Genomic DNA, 17665 nt, shown 5'->3' with positions numbered 1-17665 from the left:
AAACACAAGCTCACGCTGGCGGGCATTTCCGCGATGTTAAATATTTATTCAGGAAATTAACATCCGTCACACAAATACACATGTACTACATTGTACTATGGTGCGTCTGATAATTGTTTCGACTAGCATAAATATCATAATTTGTAAAATCCCGGTGATGATTTAACATCGGAGCATCCGTTGGCGCGAAACTGAAATCGCGAATCTTTTCGACGGAGCCAGTCAGGCACGTCATGTCGGTATGATAACACTCAACTATTCGGCCTTTGGATAAGGAAGCGAAAAAAATCACGTTATCTATATCGCGAACCATTCTGACGAATGGAACGGAATTTTAACTGACATAATGCTGCCTGGGACACAGAAATGTTTGAGATGTTAAACGCGCAGAAAAATGCGTTCTTTCTCGAGGAAGGATTATCTAAAACAAATAATAAATATATCTCTCGATATATATATATATATTTATATATGTTTGTATATATACTTATTTTCGTAATTGAAGGATATATCAAATGGAAAGATTTCCCTTATCTTTAGAAACAACGAAGCTTTCACAAGTAATTGCACGTAACTGTAAAGGAGTAACAGAGTGTTCCAAGGAAATTATATTTCCATACGTTTTAATCTCCGTACAGCGTCCATTTATTTGTGCGGAGCGGTGAAAAGGTTAATTAATTAGATTAACACGGTCCATTCCCACGTACGTGTAATTAAATGCTCGGGTATTCTCAAATGCTGCAATAAATCTCCAGTAATTGCGAAACATTCGCGCATTTTGAATCACAAAAAAAAAAATAAAAAGAAAAAAGACGTTCTTTTCGCAGATCTGTTATCTTCCTTCTCTCGTTCTAGAGTACGCTGAATAGTTGCGGCCATAATCTTCGAAAACCACCATATCCGGTTACGCAAATCGCGCGCGATTTGCATAATTTCGCCTGCAACTCTCGTTGGAAGAACAACGTTGCATCCGCGTGCTTTTCTCTAGAACTTTAATCATCGTCCATCATTTCCTATGACAAACGAGTCGGTCTGGCGCATTCGCATAGCGGTGCACTTGCGTGAATTTGTGCAGCGGGTTATATAGATATCGTCACATCCGCGCGACGAATACGTTTCTCGTAACTCACGATTATGCAACCGCGATTGCGCAAAACCGCGGGCCACTTATTTTAGTGCATAAAATTACGATAGCGACAGTTTGCGATTCAGGAAAATATACGTTTTGATAGACTTATCGGCTCGGCTTTCGGAATATGTTGGTACCACATATTTGTAGGAGTAGACAAACTGCTTTAAAACCGAAGACAAAATATTCATTATATGTTTGCGTTCTGTTAAACTGGATCGATGAAAATGATTAAAGCAGTGACATGAAATTTCATCGATCGATTGATGAATATTTTACTGACTTTCAGTAAAAACGCTTTCCTTCTCCATCTGGTGTGTTCTACTGATTGTGATTTAAGATTTCGTCGAAAACTTAGTAATCATTATATATATATATTTGCAAAATATATTTTTAAAGCTTTGTTTATTTATTTTGAATGATGAAAATATGACTAAAATATTGCTGAATTTTATCAATTGACCAGTCTTATACTTGTAATTGAAACACTCATCATTCCATAATCGTATTTGATAAAATTGTCATAACATTTATTATTTTGAAAATAAATAGAGTCTATTTCACTATTTCGAGCTATCGGTCCTGCGCATCGCAGCGAGCCTAGCGTCGAATGTCTGTTTACTCTATTGAAAGTAACACTTTCTTCATATACATACGGGTGACGGGTGACCCGGCGCATGTCATTGTTTGATGTAGTCACGGTGGTGTCGCAGGTCTGGAACGGGTAGCGGAGGAGTTGATGGGCCGTAGGAGATGGAAGCAATACCAGGACACCCTGTACAGCGGCACCCGCAGCAGCGAATCAGCGACGGCACAGCCTCACCATCGGCTTTATCCGGCGTTGTCGTCGTCCTGCAACCCGATAGCCGGGAGCCTGGATCAGATCGGGCCGCATCACCAGGTACCCACGTCGTTGGCGTCGACGGCGCTGACGACGGCAACGGCCACGACGACGACGACGCTCGCTACCAGCGTGGTGAAGCAGGAGAGCCTGCAGAGGCATCCCCTGCAGAATCACCATCATCACCAGGAGGATCCGCGTCGTCTGAGGCCGGGCGAGATCAAGACCGAGGCCGCCGACGAGGAGCCCGTGGACGGTGTCGCGCGAGAGGACACCACGAGAACGGCGGACACGGCGACGGAAGCGGCGGCGACGACGACGACGACGACGACGACGACGGCGGCGACGACGACGATGACGACGGCGGCGGCGGTGACGACGACGACGACCTCGTCCGCGACAGCAACGGCGACCGGCACGACGACGGTTACGACGAGACGGCGACGCGGACGCCGGCTGAACGACGGCGAGAACGTCGACGGCGAGGAGGACGGCGACGAGAACGACGAGGAGACGGGACGGGGCCAAAACGAGGCGGAGAAACGGCTCAAGCTCGACGGGGACGCCGACAGGTCGGCGACCAGCCCTCTCAGGACGGAAAACGATCGTGCGAATCACCCGATTGCCAACGCTACCGACACGGAAGGGACCAAGGTTGGTGTCATTCTTTTTTTCTTTTCTTACATTTATTCTGCATTTCTGCTGCGATCCTCTCTCTCTCATCCTATTCTTCGTTTTTTCTCGCAGGAACGAACGGAGGAGATCGCGTTGGAGCGGGCACCGGTAACGCAGGGCTTACTGAGGGTAAAAAAGGAAGAGGAGCTACAAGAGGTGTCGGGAGCCGCTGGCGGCGGCACGACGATACTGACGACGCCGGCGACGGATTCGGAAGGGACCAGGTCGGGACTGTTATGCCGCGAGGGAAACGCGACGAGCGTCGCGACGCCGTTTCTCCTTGGAAGACGCACCAGCCCGCCGCCGGAGGACTGGAAGCCGCTCGACAAGTGTTACTTTTGCCTCGACGGCAAGCTACCCCACGACGACCAGCCGCCCCTTGTAAGTAACTTACGACGAGTTTGTCCGGTGTGAGGTTGCGCATGGCTGAGCATCGACCTCGTTCTTCATCGCTAACTTTGTGTAGAGATTATCTCGACGAGAGTCATGGAACGAATTTATTATATATATCTTTCTCCTTTACGCGAAATTCGGATTGCGAGGCTGCGCGACACCTCAAACGCTTTCGGATGGTACTCGAAATATCGAACCATTTAGTCGATAACGTTAACGTAGATACCTCAATGTTGCTCGTTTCATCTGTCACTTACGCAATCGCGTCATCGGAATCTCGTTTCATACCTCTCCATCCGCCTGTTGTGCCATCGCGAGCGCGGCTCGAGTCCGACCTGGTCTTTGCTGCTTTCGATTAAGTCGTGCGCCGACCGTCACACCACCACAATCTATCTCTCTCTCTCTCTCTCTCTCTCTCTCTCTCTCTCTCTCTCTTTCTTTCTTTCTCACACACACAGCTTTGATCACTTTGACGCGCCCATACAAGATTCACGAGGACTCGCGAAGACGGGCACGTCTTTTGAAAACTGAATTCGATCAGAATTCGATCCCCATGTATTCGCGTCTTTCTCGCGGGTCTATCTCTTTCTCTCTCTCTCTCTCTCTCTCTCTCTTTTTTGATATTTTTTTAAAGTTTTTTCCGCCATATCCTATATCAATCCACTTTGCCCGATCGGCGAGCACGGTATGACACGTTTCTCCGTGTTGTGCCCCGCAGAGTCCGCAGAGCGACAGTAGCAGCAGCTCGCGATCGGCGGAATCACCGATGTCGGTCCAGGTGGATCCGATGGCGGCGTCCGTGGTCGCCGCCGCTCTCAGCGGCACTTACCCCACCCTGCTGCCCCAATGGTGCTTACCGCCGAGGGAGGCGCCCCTTGTTGGGGTGCAGACCCACCAGGACAGCGCCGCGGCGGCCGATCAACCGCTCGATCTCTCGGCAAAACCCAGAAATTCTCAGGTAAGCGCGAGACGTCTTCTTCGTGGCGTTTATTGTTCTATCGTGTGTGTAAATGTACATTTTTTTCTCTCTCTGTTCGGCTTCGTTTCATTTTTCTATCTCATACCGCTCATCCGAATCACTCTTCGGATATCCGTTGCGCGGTTCGTAAAGTGTTCGAAGGATCGTATAACGAGCGAAAACGATTTTTTAAATTATCCGTTAAATATTGCACAAATTTGATTAGTAGACTTTGTCATCATCCACGCGCGACGATCGTTATTATGGTATATTGCTGAAGAAAGAGAATTTTTTTTTATAGTCTTATTAGTGCTTGTATTAGTCGTGTTATTAAGTGACTAACGCTGACGTCTCTAAATAACTAAGCTATATGCTTTCGTAATATTAATTATTATTTATTTATTAAAGTCTCTCGATCGCTTCTTTTTACTAATATTGTTATCCATTTGTTTGTGTTTAGGACAACAACATATCCCTACTAGAGCAACAGAAAATACCTCTGAGAATGCCGACAGGCATCGATCCCAAGACTATTCTCAAGTAAGTACCATAATTTTTTAATATTTCTTGAATAGAGTAGAGAAAAATATAGAATATATAGAAAATGTGTAAAAGAATATATCAAATGTCTTATTAATTGTCGGTGATTTATACGTACACTAAACCAGCGTGAAATAAATCAACTCGATATGTCGCGATGCATTTAATCTAAAATTATATATGCTATGCGTTATTCATTTGATTCGTCAAAGTGATAAATATATAAAACCCAAACGAAGGAGATTAATCATGAAACAGTCGTAATTAAATCGCCGTGTAGATATAAAAATAAAAAACTGAAATAAATTGAAGTAATTCCGTTCATGCAAAAATTATAGTTTTATACGAGTTTTTTTTTTTTTTTTTTATTTAAAACTTCTAGACCTCTAATAAATTTTACATCTTTCGTCGATAAATTCAATACATTGAAAAAAGAGTCTTAGTTCAAGAAAAAAAGAAAGATAGAATTAGCATTCCTCAGAGTGCGCATCGGAATAAAAAGAGACATGATTCCTCTCTTTTCCCGTGAAGAGCAAAGAGACGACGGCAAACAGTAAGAGTATTCAGGTTCGACGAAAAGACCTTCTTTTCGATGGAAAAATCGTCGCCTACCGACGACGATGACGACGAGATCGTCGACGTCGTTTCGGTGTTATCGCGCGGCTCGCTTTACACCTCGAGGCGAGAGTCGCTGATACGAATATACATTCCATACTGAATAGAGGAAAGAAGAAAAAAAGAAAGAGAAAAAAAAAAGATCCGCGATCGCACATTCCTCCTGGCGAAAACGTTCCTCGTGATCGAAGCCCGGCCGGGTAGGCTCGTTATTTCGATAAGGCGTCGATTAAAATGCCGCCGCCAAACGACTTTCGAAAAATCGCGAAACTGACAGCCAGTCGATCCGGAATGTCGTCGCAATTAGGTGCCAATCACCGCGGCCGGGCATAACCGTGATTTATCTCCCTCGTAAAGACGTCATACGCGACAAGCGCGAGAGGAATCGTATCGTTCTCGAATGACGCCCGTTCGATCGAGTTCGTGTTCGTGTATTTTTCGACTTGTATACGACTACAAATATATACGAGGTAAGTTTGACAATCTTGACGGAATACAGCTCAAACCTTATAGAATTTTTTGTTCGATCATGTATGGTCAAAAAGTTTGTGGAAAAAAATATTAAATTCTTTAATTATATTTAATTTTTAATTATTTATGAATCTTCTTTTATTTTTATCGCGTGTATATATGATTCCCTGTGTGCATTATAATTGTAATTAAAAGCGAACAAGGTTATAGATAAAGAGGCACGGTTATCAGGATCTAAAATCGCGGTAAAACACAAGCTTGTTGGATGAACTTGGTAATGCGTTCTATCAAATCGACCTTAATAACAGTATTGTGAACATTTGACGATTATCTTAAACATGAGAGATATGTATATCTGGAGTATGTCACATTACGAACCCTGCGATTATTTTTTGACGAGCCCTTTTATCTCTTAAAAAATTTATTTGGATTACAAAGACTATAATAATCTTATAAATTTAAAATTTTTGTTTCTTTAATTTTAATTGAATAATAATAATAAAAAAATTAACGGTTATATTAAAGATTTATATTAAATAATATTACATGCATTTTATTAGGAAGATTATTAATAAATAATAATTTATTGCAAACATTTTACTAAATATAAAGTTTATAAATTTTTGCAGTAATTTTGTTCATCATATGTGGTAGACAAAGTAACAGTAATACATCTTTTTTCTTGATGTAAAGGGAATATTCTTTGATAAAACTGTCACAACTGAGCGGGTCGCTTATTGCACGGTTCTCACGCGCGAATAGTTAATGTATCGTACTCCAGTGTTTTAAAACTGCACGAAAAAATTTCGTTGTAATACGTTTGCACGATCGCGGTAAACAGTCTCGGTACCCTCTAAACCGTAATAATACCGACGAGTTGCTTGAACTTTTCAACCCTTTGAGCTTTAAACTGCTATACGTCTGCGGTACGTACCTCGATAAATATTTAAGCAGTGCGTTTCACAGAATCGATGCAACTCTGTTGTAGTCTCGAATACGAAACATGATGTAGCAGATTTCGTGAATCTATTCGTAAAAATAAATGACAGCAAAAAGGAGGGAATTTTATACACATTTTTTTATTAGGTATTTTACATTATCATTATTTTATATCATCACGAAAAAAATTAATATATTCATTAATATTGTAATTATGCTATAGCATTTTTCTTTCTCTTACGATTCATGATAAAAAGGAAACCTTGATAATGAGTGTATATCAGAAGCCTTCGATTTTATCCGCAAAAATTAAAGTTGTTTCAATTTTTTACTATGAGCGTATATCAGATTTGTGAAAAAAATTACAGATTGCATCGTAATAATTGATACAACCATCGATCATTGACGAATGTTAACTTTTATTTTTCTCGCGCGAAAAATGGAAGCAATCGTCGATAGCTCGAATGACTCGCGCGACTCGAGTGTGTTCAGATCGTCGTGCTAAAGTATCGAAGTTGCGTACGTTGCTCCCGTTGTTTTCGCCGTTTTCCCTCGCGGAACATTTTGCGCATCAAATTTTTATCATCGTCTATTATTAGTCCATCGTAATCTGCACCTCCCGACACATCGAAGCCGTGGAGTACCTCGTGTGTATCGCGACCTCGTTTACGAGGAACGTTAAAGGGAGGGTGTGCGACTCGAAAAGAGGAGAAACAACGAAGAGGAGCGAGGAGGAGTAAGGAATGAGTAGAAGAGACAAGAAAGATTAAAGGGGAAGAGAAAAGAAAGAGGCGAAAGAAGTTTGCGCCGACGCATATGCACGACGTAATTAATGATAAGATAGGACCGCCAACGAAACCGCGGTAGCCGGGTCGAAATTAAAATTCAATTCAAATTTTATGTTGCGAATATTTAAATTTTGAATTCGACAAATCTTGAAAATGCGAATTTAAAAATGTACTTGTATATTTTTATAATTTAAAATCTACGGCAATTACAGCTCTTAGAAATATAACAAGACGATTAAAATACACGTCAAGAATCGTCGTTTTTTTTTTTTAAATAAATGCGCACTTTACATATTTTAATTTAAGAGTGATTCAAAATTGAATATCATTAAGTTGAAGTTAAAAGAAATTAGTTATCAAATAGCATGAAAAGAGTTCGTAGACAAATAAAGATACTGACTTGAAGCATCGTAATTTATTATGATCAACACGCGATGTGAATTTTATTTCTCAGGTGAGTGCTTCAAAATCAGTTAATATTATTCATAAATATTATATCGCTTTGTTGAAGGCTGATCCGCGTTAATATAACACGTTCCGTATTTTATTGAAAATTTACACAATAGTGCAAACAACAGCGTCCTGCGTTTAAGTCACTTTGGTACGAATAAAATCCATAAAGCAAATTCAAAATTTGTCTTGATCTGAATTAATATTAAAACTGTGTATTTAAAATATTAAGTTTACATTAAAATATTAATGCATTTTCGGAAGAATACAATAATCCTGTTGCTTTAATTTTATTGTTACACATGTAACTTTGAGAATATTAATTATGGAGGTTTTCTCTTCTTCCTCTATATTCATCTAGTTACACGTGCATGCAATGCACACGTTATGTAAAAGTTTTAGATAAAATGAAAATTGCATTGCTCTCGTCAGAAGTTTAATACCAGCTCTATAATAGTATATATTCAAATTAAATCTACACTACTTAAACGTCAAGTTTTTGTTCTTTAGTTTGCAAGCGAATCTTGAGATATTTATCATTCTCTATAAACTGATATTACGCAATCGAATACTTGTCGATGTCTTTCTTTGAACATTCACTAATATTGTTATGATAATGGAATCTTTATTTCAATTTTTATCATTAATTAATAAACGTTAACGTTTTTGATCTCAAAGATTTTCGCGATTCTTTTGATAATTAAGAGGATTATGTGGATTTTTTAACATATCATAATTTTTTTAGAGACTCGTGATAAAAAATACGAGTTTTAGTTGAGACTAGATGTTAGAACGTGCCTTCGCCATGGCTGGTCATAAACGAAATTAGACGTACACTTCGCGTCCGCGATACTGAAAAATAGGCGAGCCGCAATAAAACCAGACAGGAGTACTGAAGCAAAACCGGTTCCTAGAAGGCTTTGAAGAGAAGGTTTGCTGGCCAAAGAGGTATTGACGTCGCCGCGAAGGACAAGATTATGACTATCTGGTTCGCGATTGCGTGAGTGTCTTGCGATTTATGCGAGAATTTACAAAACCGAACCAGTTTAGTTCGGTCGTTCGAAGCTTTGACTTCGGATGCGTAAATACATATGTCCAAGATACTTGTCTAACGTCACGCAAAATCGTTATCGGCACAACAATTTCTTACGATATATTTAACAAACATGTTATTACACGTCGATTATTTTTCTCATTTCTCTATATTTATTATCTTCCGATTTAATTTTGATATTCATTTTATCATCGCGTATTTAACGTCTAAATTTCTCGCTTCTCGATTAAATACGCGCACCGCGTCGTTTCATTTAACGAATACCGTTTTCTACGAAATTACGCGACAGCATTACTCGAGGAACGTTGAACCTGAAGACGCACACGGACGCGCCAAGTCGACCGAGTTTCCAACGACGACGACGACGACGACGACATGGTGCATATCGTCGCGCAAAACCGCAGACGAGTCGACAAACAAAAATCGCAGATAAATCAGCGCCGGTCGATGACTGACGTAGCGGGACCTATCCGGGAGGCCAGCGTCGAACGAAATGCACTTTTATCAGCGGCTCTCAGGTCGACGAACTTAAGACAGAGGGGGGCTCCCGGTGCATGTGCAAGCGGGGGTGGGACGACGAAAGGGGAGCCTTCTCGCGCGATGATTCCTTACGCTACTCTCTAATCTTATCGTTGTGACAAATTACACCGGCCCGATATCCATCGCCTTCGTGCCACGTCTCTTTTATGCTAGCGCGAAATATCGCCCGCTGCTTTTGCGCCCAAGTTCTTTACGTTCTTTTCGCATATTTAACGCTAGCGCGAAGCGATTGCAAGATGATTCGGCTGTAAGAATTTGTCGAGATTTATTGTTGCGCAAAAGTGGTGTGAGAAAAAAAGATATTTACACACGTTTTTTTTTTTTTTTTTTATTAAAATTATTTAATTTTTTTATTTATATATTATTTTTTTAGATATCGATATATTTAAAAAAATGCAAAATATCGCCCGCTGCTTTTGCGCCGAAAGTTTTTTAGCGAAGCGATCATAAGTTGTAAGAATTTATCGAGAAGATTATTTATTGTTGCGCGAAAGCGGTATCAGAAAAATAAAAGAGATTCGCACGTGTCTTTTCTTCCCGCTATTATTAGATTAGCTTTTTATTGAAACTAATTTTTTTGTTATTTATATACATTATGTTTTTATGGATATATCGATATATTAAAAATTACCACATTTTCCTCTTTTTTTAAATTAGAATTTAGATTATGTTTGATCTTCTTTATCTTTCATTAAAGTTGGCAAACAAGCGTTTTAACGAGGAAAGAGAGAAAATAATGCTGGAGATAATGTACGAACCGTTTATTTTTATGAAAGAACAAAGATCAGACATTTGATACAATGTTTGATGTCATAGACTGCTTATAGGAATAATTCGTTACCACGAAAACACTACTTAGCAAATATAATGCGTTTCGGAAAATAATCGCGACAATTTATGATAGCGATAAAAAGAAAATTCTAGCGAAAACGTGTATTAAAATTATTAATACCACGCTGCTTGCCCTGAGGGCGATGTTAGAGCGGTTGTGTACGTTGTTTTAATTCTCGTCTCTCGACGTAGATAAATCTCATCCATATGACGTACGGTATAAATCACGCGCTGTGCGAAATGATATTTATGTAAATGAATTATGTATTTAAAGAGATGTAAATGCTCGCGAACATCTCCGACAAGGTTTTTCTGGTCAGATATTATTGATTGCACGTGGCAGTTTGTGAAATTGTCGAGTTAACACCGTGTCTTTTCGTGCGCTTGAAAAACTTAATTTACACGACTGAATGTCTCGTAAGGCGAGCTTAAAGTTTCGCGGATTCTCGCTATTCATCATCGAACGTCAAACACGTGCAGACGTTGAAGGAGCCACGTGGCTGTTTAACGCAAATCGTCTATTGAGTTCGAGAGAACGCACGTGAGAGCTTGCGAAAAGCGATGGATACTTCGACTTTTGTTGTATAAGACCGACTCGAGCGAGTTTATCGATTGTGCCAATTAATTTTTATAATTTCTGGATTATATTACACGTTTGCTACGAGATGTTTTAGCGCTGCTTACGTTTTGATTAGTGTCCCCGATTTCGTAGCAATTTTAAATTAGATGCAAACGAAAGCTTTTATCGAAATATTTTATTGCATTTTTTTTTAGCACGATTTAGGAAATGAGAAAAATTGCAATTTTCTAGAATTATTTTTTTCCCTGTACAATATCGATTTTCTCGAATAATATATCTGTTTTTAATACGTTATTTATTTAAACTCCGAGCTTAATGCACGAGGATGAATGAGATCCATTATGATGATTGATCGATTCTTAAAAAAAACTATATTTTTGAAGTCGCTGATAACGAAGTGAAAATTACACGAAAATAAATTTTTCTGTAATAAAAAGCAGTTGACATCTAACAATATACAAGGCGAATAAAATAAAACGTTATTGCTTTCTTTTTTTTTGTGCATAAAAATATTGAGGTAATATCGATGAAAAATGAATGTTTTACGTCATGTTTCATAGTTTATGTAAAATTAACGATACAAACTATTCACTTCTTTTTGGCAATCTTACCCTTATAACTTTTTCCAACAACTTTTATTTTTCTCTAAAAACAATATTTTTAAAACTTCGCAATGCCTTATTTTGTCCACTCTGTGTATTACAAACTCACCAATATATATCAGATTCTTTTTCTATCGTCTCGAAATTCACTAGATTGCAGGCAAAAAAAAAAAAAAAAAAAAAACAGTACATCACCCGATGTAACGTCGATTAACACTGTTTTAGCTCGTGTTACCGCGCGAAACCGCGAATGACCGGACCGGTTGCGGCCGCGGCGGCGGCAGCGGCGGCAGCTGCGGCAGGCGTCGGTGGTGTTCCAGTGGTGGGTGCCGGGGGTGGCAGGAGGACTTACACCGAGGAGGAGCTGCAAGCCGCCCTTAGGGACATCCAGAGCGGCAAGCTCGGCACGCGAAGGGCGGCGGTGATCTACGGGATACCGCGTAGCACGCTGCGGAACAAGGTCTACAAGCTCGCGATGGAACGCGAAAGGGACGCGTCCCTGACTAGCACCCATTCACACCCTCACGAGCCCGGCGCCCCAGCCACCACCACCACCACCATCACCACCACCACCACCACCACTACTACTACTACTACTACTACTACACCAAAAACGACCCAAAACGCCTCCGCGACCACTCCGCCCCCGCAAGTGGACGAGGTAGGTTTTGGGGACAGAAAACGGAAGAGATAGTTAGAGCGAAACTTGCAATTAGAGACGAGAGAGGGAGAGAGGGTAGATCAAAATGAAAGGGAAAGAATAAAAGAGAAGAGCGAGAGTGGGCGAGATGCAGAGAGAAAGAGAGAGAGAGAGAAAGAGCGAAGGGTGGAGCACGTTCCAACTCCGACACGTGCCGAACTTTCCTCGTCGGTCTTTCACGCGTGTCGGGTAAAAAGAGCCGAGGATGCAAATTGGCATTGAACGGCGAGCGAGATATTTTCGTCTACCGAGACGACGTATAAGGACTCTCCATCGAGTTGAATCTTTTATCTCCGGTAGTTTCCGTTATCGATGTTTGTTGGTCCTTATCCAGAAACGAGTCGATGACGCGGAAGAAGTGATTTCGAAATTGCTCCGTTGACTCGTTTCGGGATATCCGATATACCGCGTTTTTTCATATTCGTGATTCGCTGCAAGTGCCTGATGGTATAATTGCGCGAGTTTTTTCCGTATTTCCTTATTTCATTTACACAGATATTATATATTTTGATTTATAAATTTTTACGAAATACGTATAAGAGTATATTGAAAGAATAAATTTGAGAACCTGATTATTACATGATAATATGTAATATAAAAGGTAATATAAAAATATGGAAGAAAGGCAGTGTTTGATTAGATTTTTATCGGACGAAGATGAAATTTTTTTAACGATTTTATTTATTTATTTAAGCTACAATATTAATTATAAATATTTTTTGATTAATTAATGTTTACAGAATATTTTAATCGTAAAAAATATTAAAAAATAAGAAAGAAGATATATAAAAATATATTAAGAAATGAGAACGGTATATAAAAAAAAATCTTTAAAATATAATTAATATAACAGAATATGTATGTATCATCAGGCACTCGATTTCTTTCAACTAACACTATTCGCAAGCGAGTAGTAATTCTCCATGATTTAAATACATGACGAAACAGGCCGATTACCATGCGGAGGAACATGGAAGGGTGGGAAACCGAACGATGCACGAGGGAGATTTCGCTGAGGGAAAATTCGCGGATACATACCGTCCATTTGTACCTAAGTGTGGTTTTGGTTAGGAAGAACGAATGAAGCTTCCCCAAAACATACCTCTGGCACGGCGATCGTGGATGTCGCGTGGACCAAGTGTGTCCCGTTATCGCGAAACGACGCCCAAAAAATTCGGACTCGGTCGGTGGGATTTTTTCGATCGTCAAATTAATCTAGAACAGTTTCATTATCGAATATCAAGTATTACGAGAGTTTTCGCGTCTGCTAAATTCCATTTGCTTGCTAATGCAGCAAATTTAACTTTGACGAAGATTAATCTCGTTCCAATGTTATAGACAGATGATATTAATCTTATCGATACTGATTACTTTATCTTGTTGATTACTTTATTTTTTTTTTATTTTGTATACTCTTAAAAATATACACAGAGAAAGTGAAATTTTTTCAAGTCAAAGAGAGATTCAATTTTTTCTTGAAACTATTTTTTAATATTTCTCATATCGCGGAGAGCAACGAGAAAATATTGATCTAGTCCGAAAAATGTCGACGGCAAGTGTGCGTTTTGTTCGGTGACACTATGCTGGAAGAAGGGGACGATGGTCTACGCGACTCTGTTTCGGTCGCCGTGGTGCTCAGTAGTGTCCAGTGTTTTTTTGCATGGGCTGTTTAACTTTTTTTATCTCACTATTTGTAGTTTAACACACGGCAACTTGGTGTCCGCGAGGTTGCAAGACTCGAGGTAAGTCTTTGGGAAGGTCGTGTCGAGACGAAAAACAAAAAAGGATCTGTCCGGGCCCGATCTTTCTTTTGTCTCTAACGAGGGCGTTCATGGCCCCGGAATTCAATAATAATAAATGGTCGTGAATGTACGCTTCTGGACCTCGACACTCTGCATCCTCGATGTGCCGCGCATATAACCCTACGCTGTAGAGAGACGTCCAATCAAATAATTATTCCGAAATAGACGGATCGCAATCCCAGTGCGAACGCGCTGCCATGCATGAAACAGTCGCGCGATCGAAGATTACGGTAGATTAAACACGATGGCCCGATTTAATCCTCATCACCTGATAGTGTCTTTTGCCTTGATTTGATTGCGATTAATTTTGCTTAACGTGTGTAGAACGGTAATTGATCGCAATTGGATAATCAAGAATATCCATCGTATTAAAGTGCAAGATCTTGGATTTATTTGTAGAATAAGTGTCATGCAGCTTATTTTTACCGACACTATTAGAATTTAGAAAGAGTATTTTTTTGTTGAAAGAAAAAAAGATTAAATTTGTAATACGAATGATTTCCTTCATTGGTAAAATATCTCGCTATTGTATATATATATTTTTTGTTTAATATTCCAATTGCATCGCACGATCTGTTATTAGTGATAGTAGTTGCCACTTAAAAATCATTTTGTCGACCAAACTGCGCCTTAGCATGAGGCGTTATTTTATGATGGTACAATTTGTCGAGCTCGCAAGCACGAGGTCTATGCACGAGGACGGTTAAAGTCTCATTTTTCCTGTCTGCATTTCATGCGATCGCGTACACATACGTGGCAACCATCGTAGAAGACTGTTGCTTCATTTTTAGTGCAATGCATGCATCTTAAACGAGTCCCCCGAGTACCTGAATTCCGGCGTATCTCGTCGAAACGCACGCCGAAGATAAGTTCTCTCCTTTTTCTCTCTACCCTACGCGAATTTTTTCGCCCTCTTTTTCCTTCTGCTGGGGACTATCGAGGAAAAGGTAGTCGAGATTATAGTATATATATATATATATATATATATATATATATATATTGTACCGCGAATGAGAGCATCGAGAATGTTTCCCGTAAAAATGATTCGATCGCTTTCTTTGAGAAGTATACCGTTTACCGATTAGCAGCTGATCCTGCATGGCGCTTGGCTGGCTATTCTACATTCGATGGAGATGTATATATATTGAGTGATTTGCATAAAGTGACTTGATCGTGCAATCTTAAAATGAGTATTAGATATAGAGAAAAATTAGTAGCAATTCTTTTCTTTATTTAATTATTTTGCAGGCAAAACTTTTTTCTTTTTATAAAACACAAAATAAAAAACTCAATAATGATTTTCACTAAATAACGAAAAGAGATTTTCAAGATTCCCGAAATGTTTTCATCTCAAAACAATAAAAACTGTTCGCGATTCTTTTTTTACACGAAATCCAGTTTGTGTAACGTCCTCAAAGCCAAAAGTACTCTTTTCTGCGCGCATTACGCTTTTTTCCTTATTTTAATACTTTTTTTAAAATATGCAATGCGGTCGCTTTACGAGAAACGCTTTGTATATATTTACATGGACAATTGACACTTACACACGATACAGATACACGTACATTCCAGACACACACCTCTCGACGAAGCACTCTCGAACAAGTAGTTGTCATATACGAGCAACAACGATTGTCTAATGACTATCGATGATAAGAAGAGCACCGTTTCTATTCACGTCTTCGGAGACGGAGTGGAAGCTTTTACTTTTACTTTCCTCGAGAGGGCAACTTGACCGTAATCTGCAATTTAGATGCTCTTTCACGAGCAAGGATTATACGCAGAAAACGCTAGAAGAGATATTTTTAACAGGTGGACGATAAAGAATTATCCGGCGCGGAAGAGGAGAAGGAAGTCGAGAAGGCCCTGCTGAAGCCTCTGCTCTCGTTGGAGGATCTCGTCAGGTTCTCTGCGTTCGAAGGAACCGGTGGTGATTCCCTCAGGAACCTGTTACAACGGGGACACGAGACAGGAACCGAATGGCCGGGACTGGAACACGCCAACATCGGTCCTTACATTCAGAAGATGTTAGCTGCCGCTGCGCCATTAGGTATAAGATCAAATCTTTTGTATTTTTTTTTTGTTAAAAGTAATTATTTGTTAAAAGTTTGTCTCTCGCGCTTTTATTTGAAAATTGCAAGTTTTCATAGCCTGTCAAGATTTTATAATTATATTAATAGATTGTCTAAATTTTTTAAAATTTGAGGTAAATCTATTTCGCTTACTTAATATATTTATTAATGCAATTTGGATGATTACAAGTACGCGGAAGCTTGTTGTCGTATAAATTATATTATCCGGGATTTGGGTCACATTTCCGGCAGGTATTCGTTTCTTTTTATTCATTAAATGTGACCAACCAATCTCTGCGTCGGGAGAGGAAAGCCGAAAAGTGTATTACGTCGCAATAGGACTTCCAGAATCGATAGAAGCCGGGCCCTGGTCAGTTAGCTCTCCGATATTTCCTCAGCCTTTAAAGACTGCGAATTAAATTGAGTAGCTTAAATCTGTATCTTTACAATTACGACGAATGAATAAATGTATATGAACGAATGAATAAATACAGAGGCAATTATGATTTTTGTTCAAATTATATCAAATTGATATTAAACTTTGTTTGTTGTTTTATCTATATTTGATTTAAAAATATTTCGAATACCATATATCTCGCTGTATAATATTTAAAGCCACAAATTATTGCAAGATCAAACTTGAATTAAAATTTATGAAAAAGCTGAAACTTGTTTCTTATCAACAATAATTTCTTATTAATCAAGAGTAATAATAAATATAAATATATATATATAATAAAGAATAAATATAAATAAATAATATTTCAAACTCATAGGGCTGGACACGCGAGACTATCGCATACCGGAAGTGGTGAGGAAGCTGATGAGCGAAGATAAGAGGCTGAACAAGAATGTGAACGGAGACCAGTCGCAGCCACATCATCAGCACCATCACCACCATCCCCTAGCTGCGCATCAACAGGCGCAATCGCAGCAACAGCGCGTACCCATGACGAACGACGACTTCAATCCCAACATCGAGGAGGAGGCGAGCGACAGCGCTCAGGGCAGAGCGATACTGAAGATTCCGTCCTACAAGCCCGCCAGCACGCCGGGCTGTTCCAGCAAGAACGGCGAGCCGACCTCCGCCGCGTTCGCCCAGGGCTTCGCGACTGCCACCTCGAGTCCGGGTCTTCTGGAGCGAGCTAGCCCAGCGTTTTCCGGCACCAGCAGCCCCACGAATTCGCTGGTGGGCAAAGCGGTGGCCGCCGTCAACTTCCGCGACGTCATCGCCAAAAGCATCAGCGTCAAGTTCCAGGAGGGCCAAACGCCCGGCGCGGCCGGTATGCCGGGTTGCCAATCGGCCGGCGTCGTTTCGTCGCAGCAGACTATGATGACGGACCCGAGCCCGTTCAAGAGGGGCCGTTACACGCCCCCGCAACCACCGCAACAGCAGCAACAGACGCAGTCGTCGCAGCAAGCCAAGCAACAGGCGCAAGACGCGAAATCGAAGCCGGGTACCGGCGGCAAGGGTACCAGACCGAAACGCGGCAAGTACAGGAACTACGACAGGGATAGCCTCGTCGAGGCGGTACGCGCGGTACAGCGCGGCGAGATGAGCGTGCATCGGGCTGGCAGCTTTTACGGAGTTCCGCACTCCACCCTTGAGTACAAAGTCAAGGAGCGGCATCTCATGAGGCCGCGAAAGAGGTAAATCGATTAAGCCCCTCTTTTCTTTTTTCTGA

At 40.5% G+C, this 17665-nt stretch overlaps 1 protein-coding gene across 5 annotated transcripts in view; it reads left to right on the top strand.

Annotated features, from left to right (window-relative positions):
- The window catches only part of Eip93F (Ecdysone-induced protein 93F), a 66667-nt gene that overhangs the window by 21015 nt on the left and 27987 nt on the right, over window positions 1–17665 (top strand). For 3 of the 5 annotated variants that reach the window (XM_085487219.1, XM_029316498.2, XM_085487220.1), the window contains exons 2-8: window positions 1843–2624; window positions 2718–3026; window positions 3757–3996; window positions 4457–4536; window positions 11632–12067; window positions 15721–15958; window positions 16757–17630. In XM_085487219.1, the coding sequence (XP_085343345.1) occupies window positions 1843–2624; window positions 2718–3026; window positions 3757–3996; window positions 4457–4536; window positions 11632–12067; window positions 15721–15958; window positions 16757–17630 (2959 nt within the window). The remainder of the gene's footprint in view (window positions 1–1842; window positions 2625–2717; window positions 3027–3756; window positions 3997–4456; window positions 4537–11631; window positions 12068–15720; window positions 15959–16756; window positions 17631–17665) is intronic. The other 2 variants (XM_085487221.1, XM_085487222.1) reach the window with 2 other exon arrangements.

This window comes from Nylanderia fulva, unplaced genomic scaffold (assembly GCF_048542155.1).
Source record: "Nylanderia fulva isolate GAGA-0341 unplaced genomic scaffold, ASM4854215v1 Scaffold51, whole genome shotgun sequence".
NCBI lineage: Eukaryota > Metazoa > Arthropoda > Insecta > Hymenoptera > Formicidae > Nylanderia > Nylanderia fulva.
Note: the sequence above shows the minus strand (reverse complement) of the source record. Positions and strands in the feature narration are given on the sequence as shown.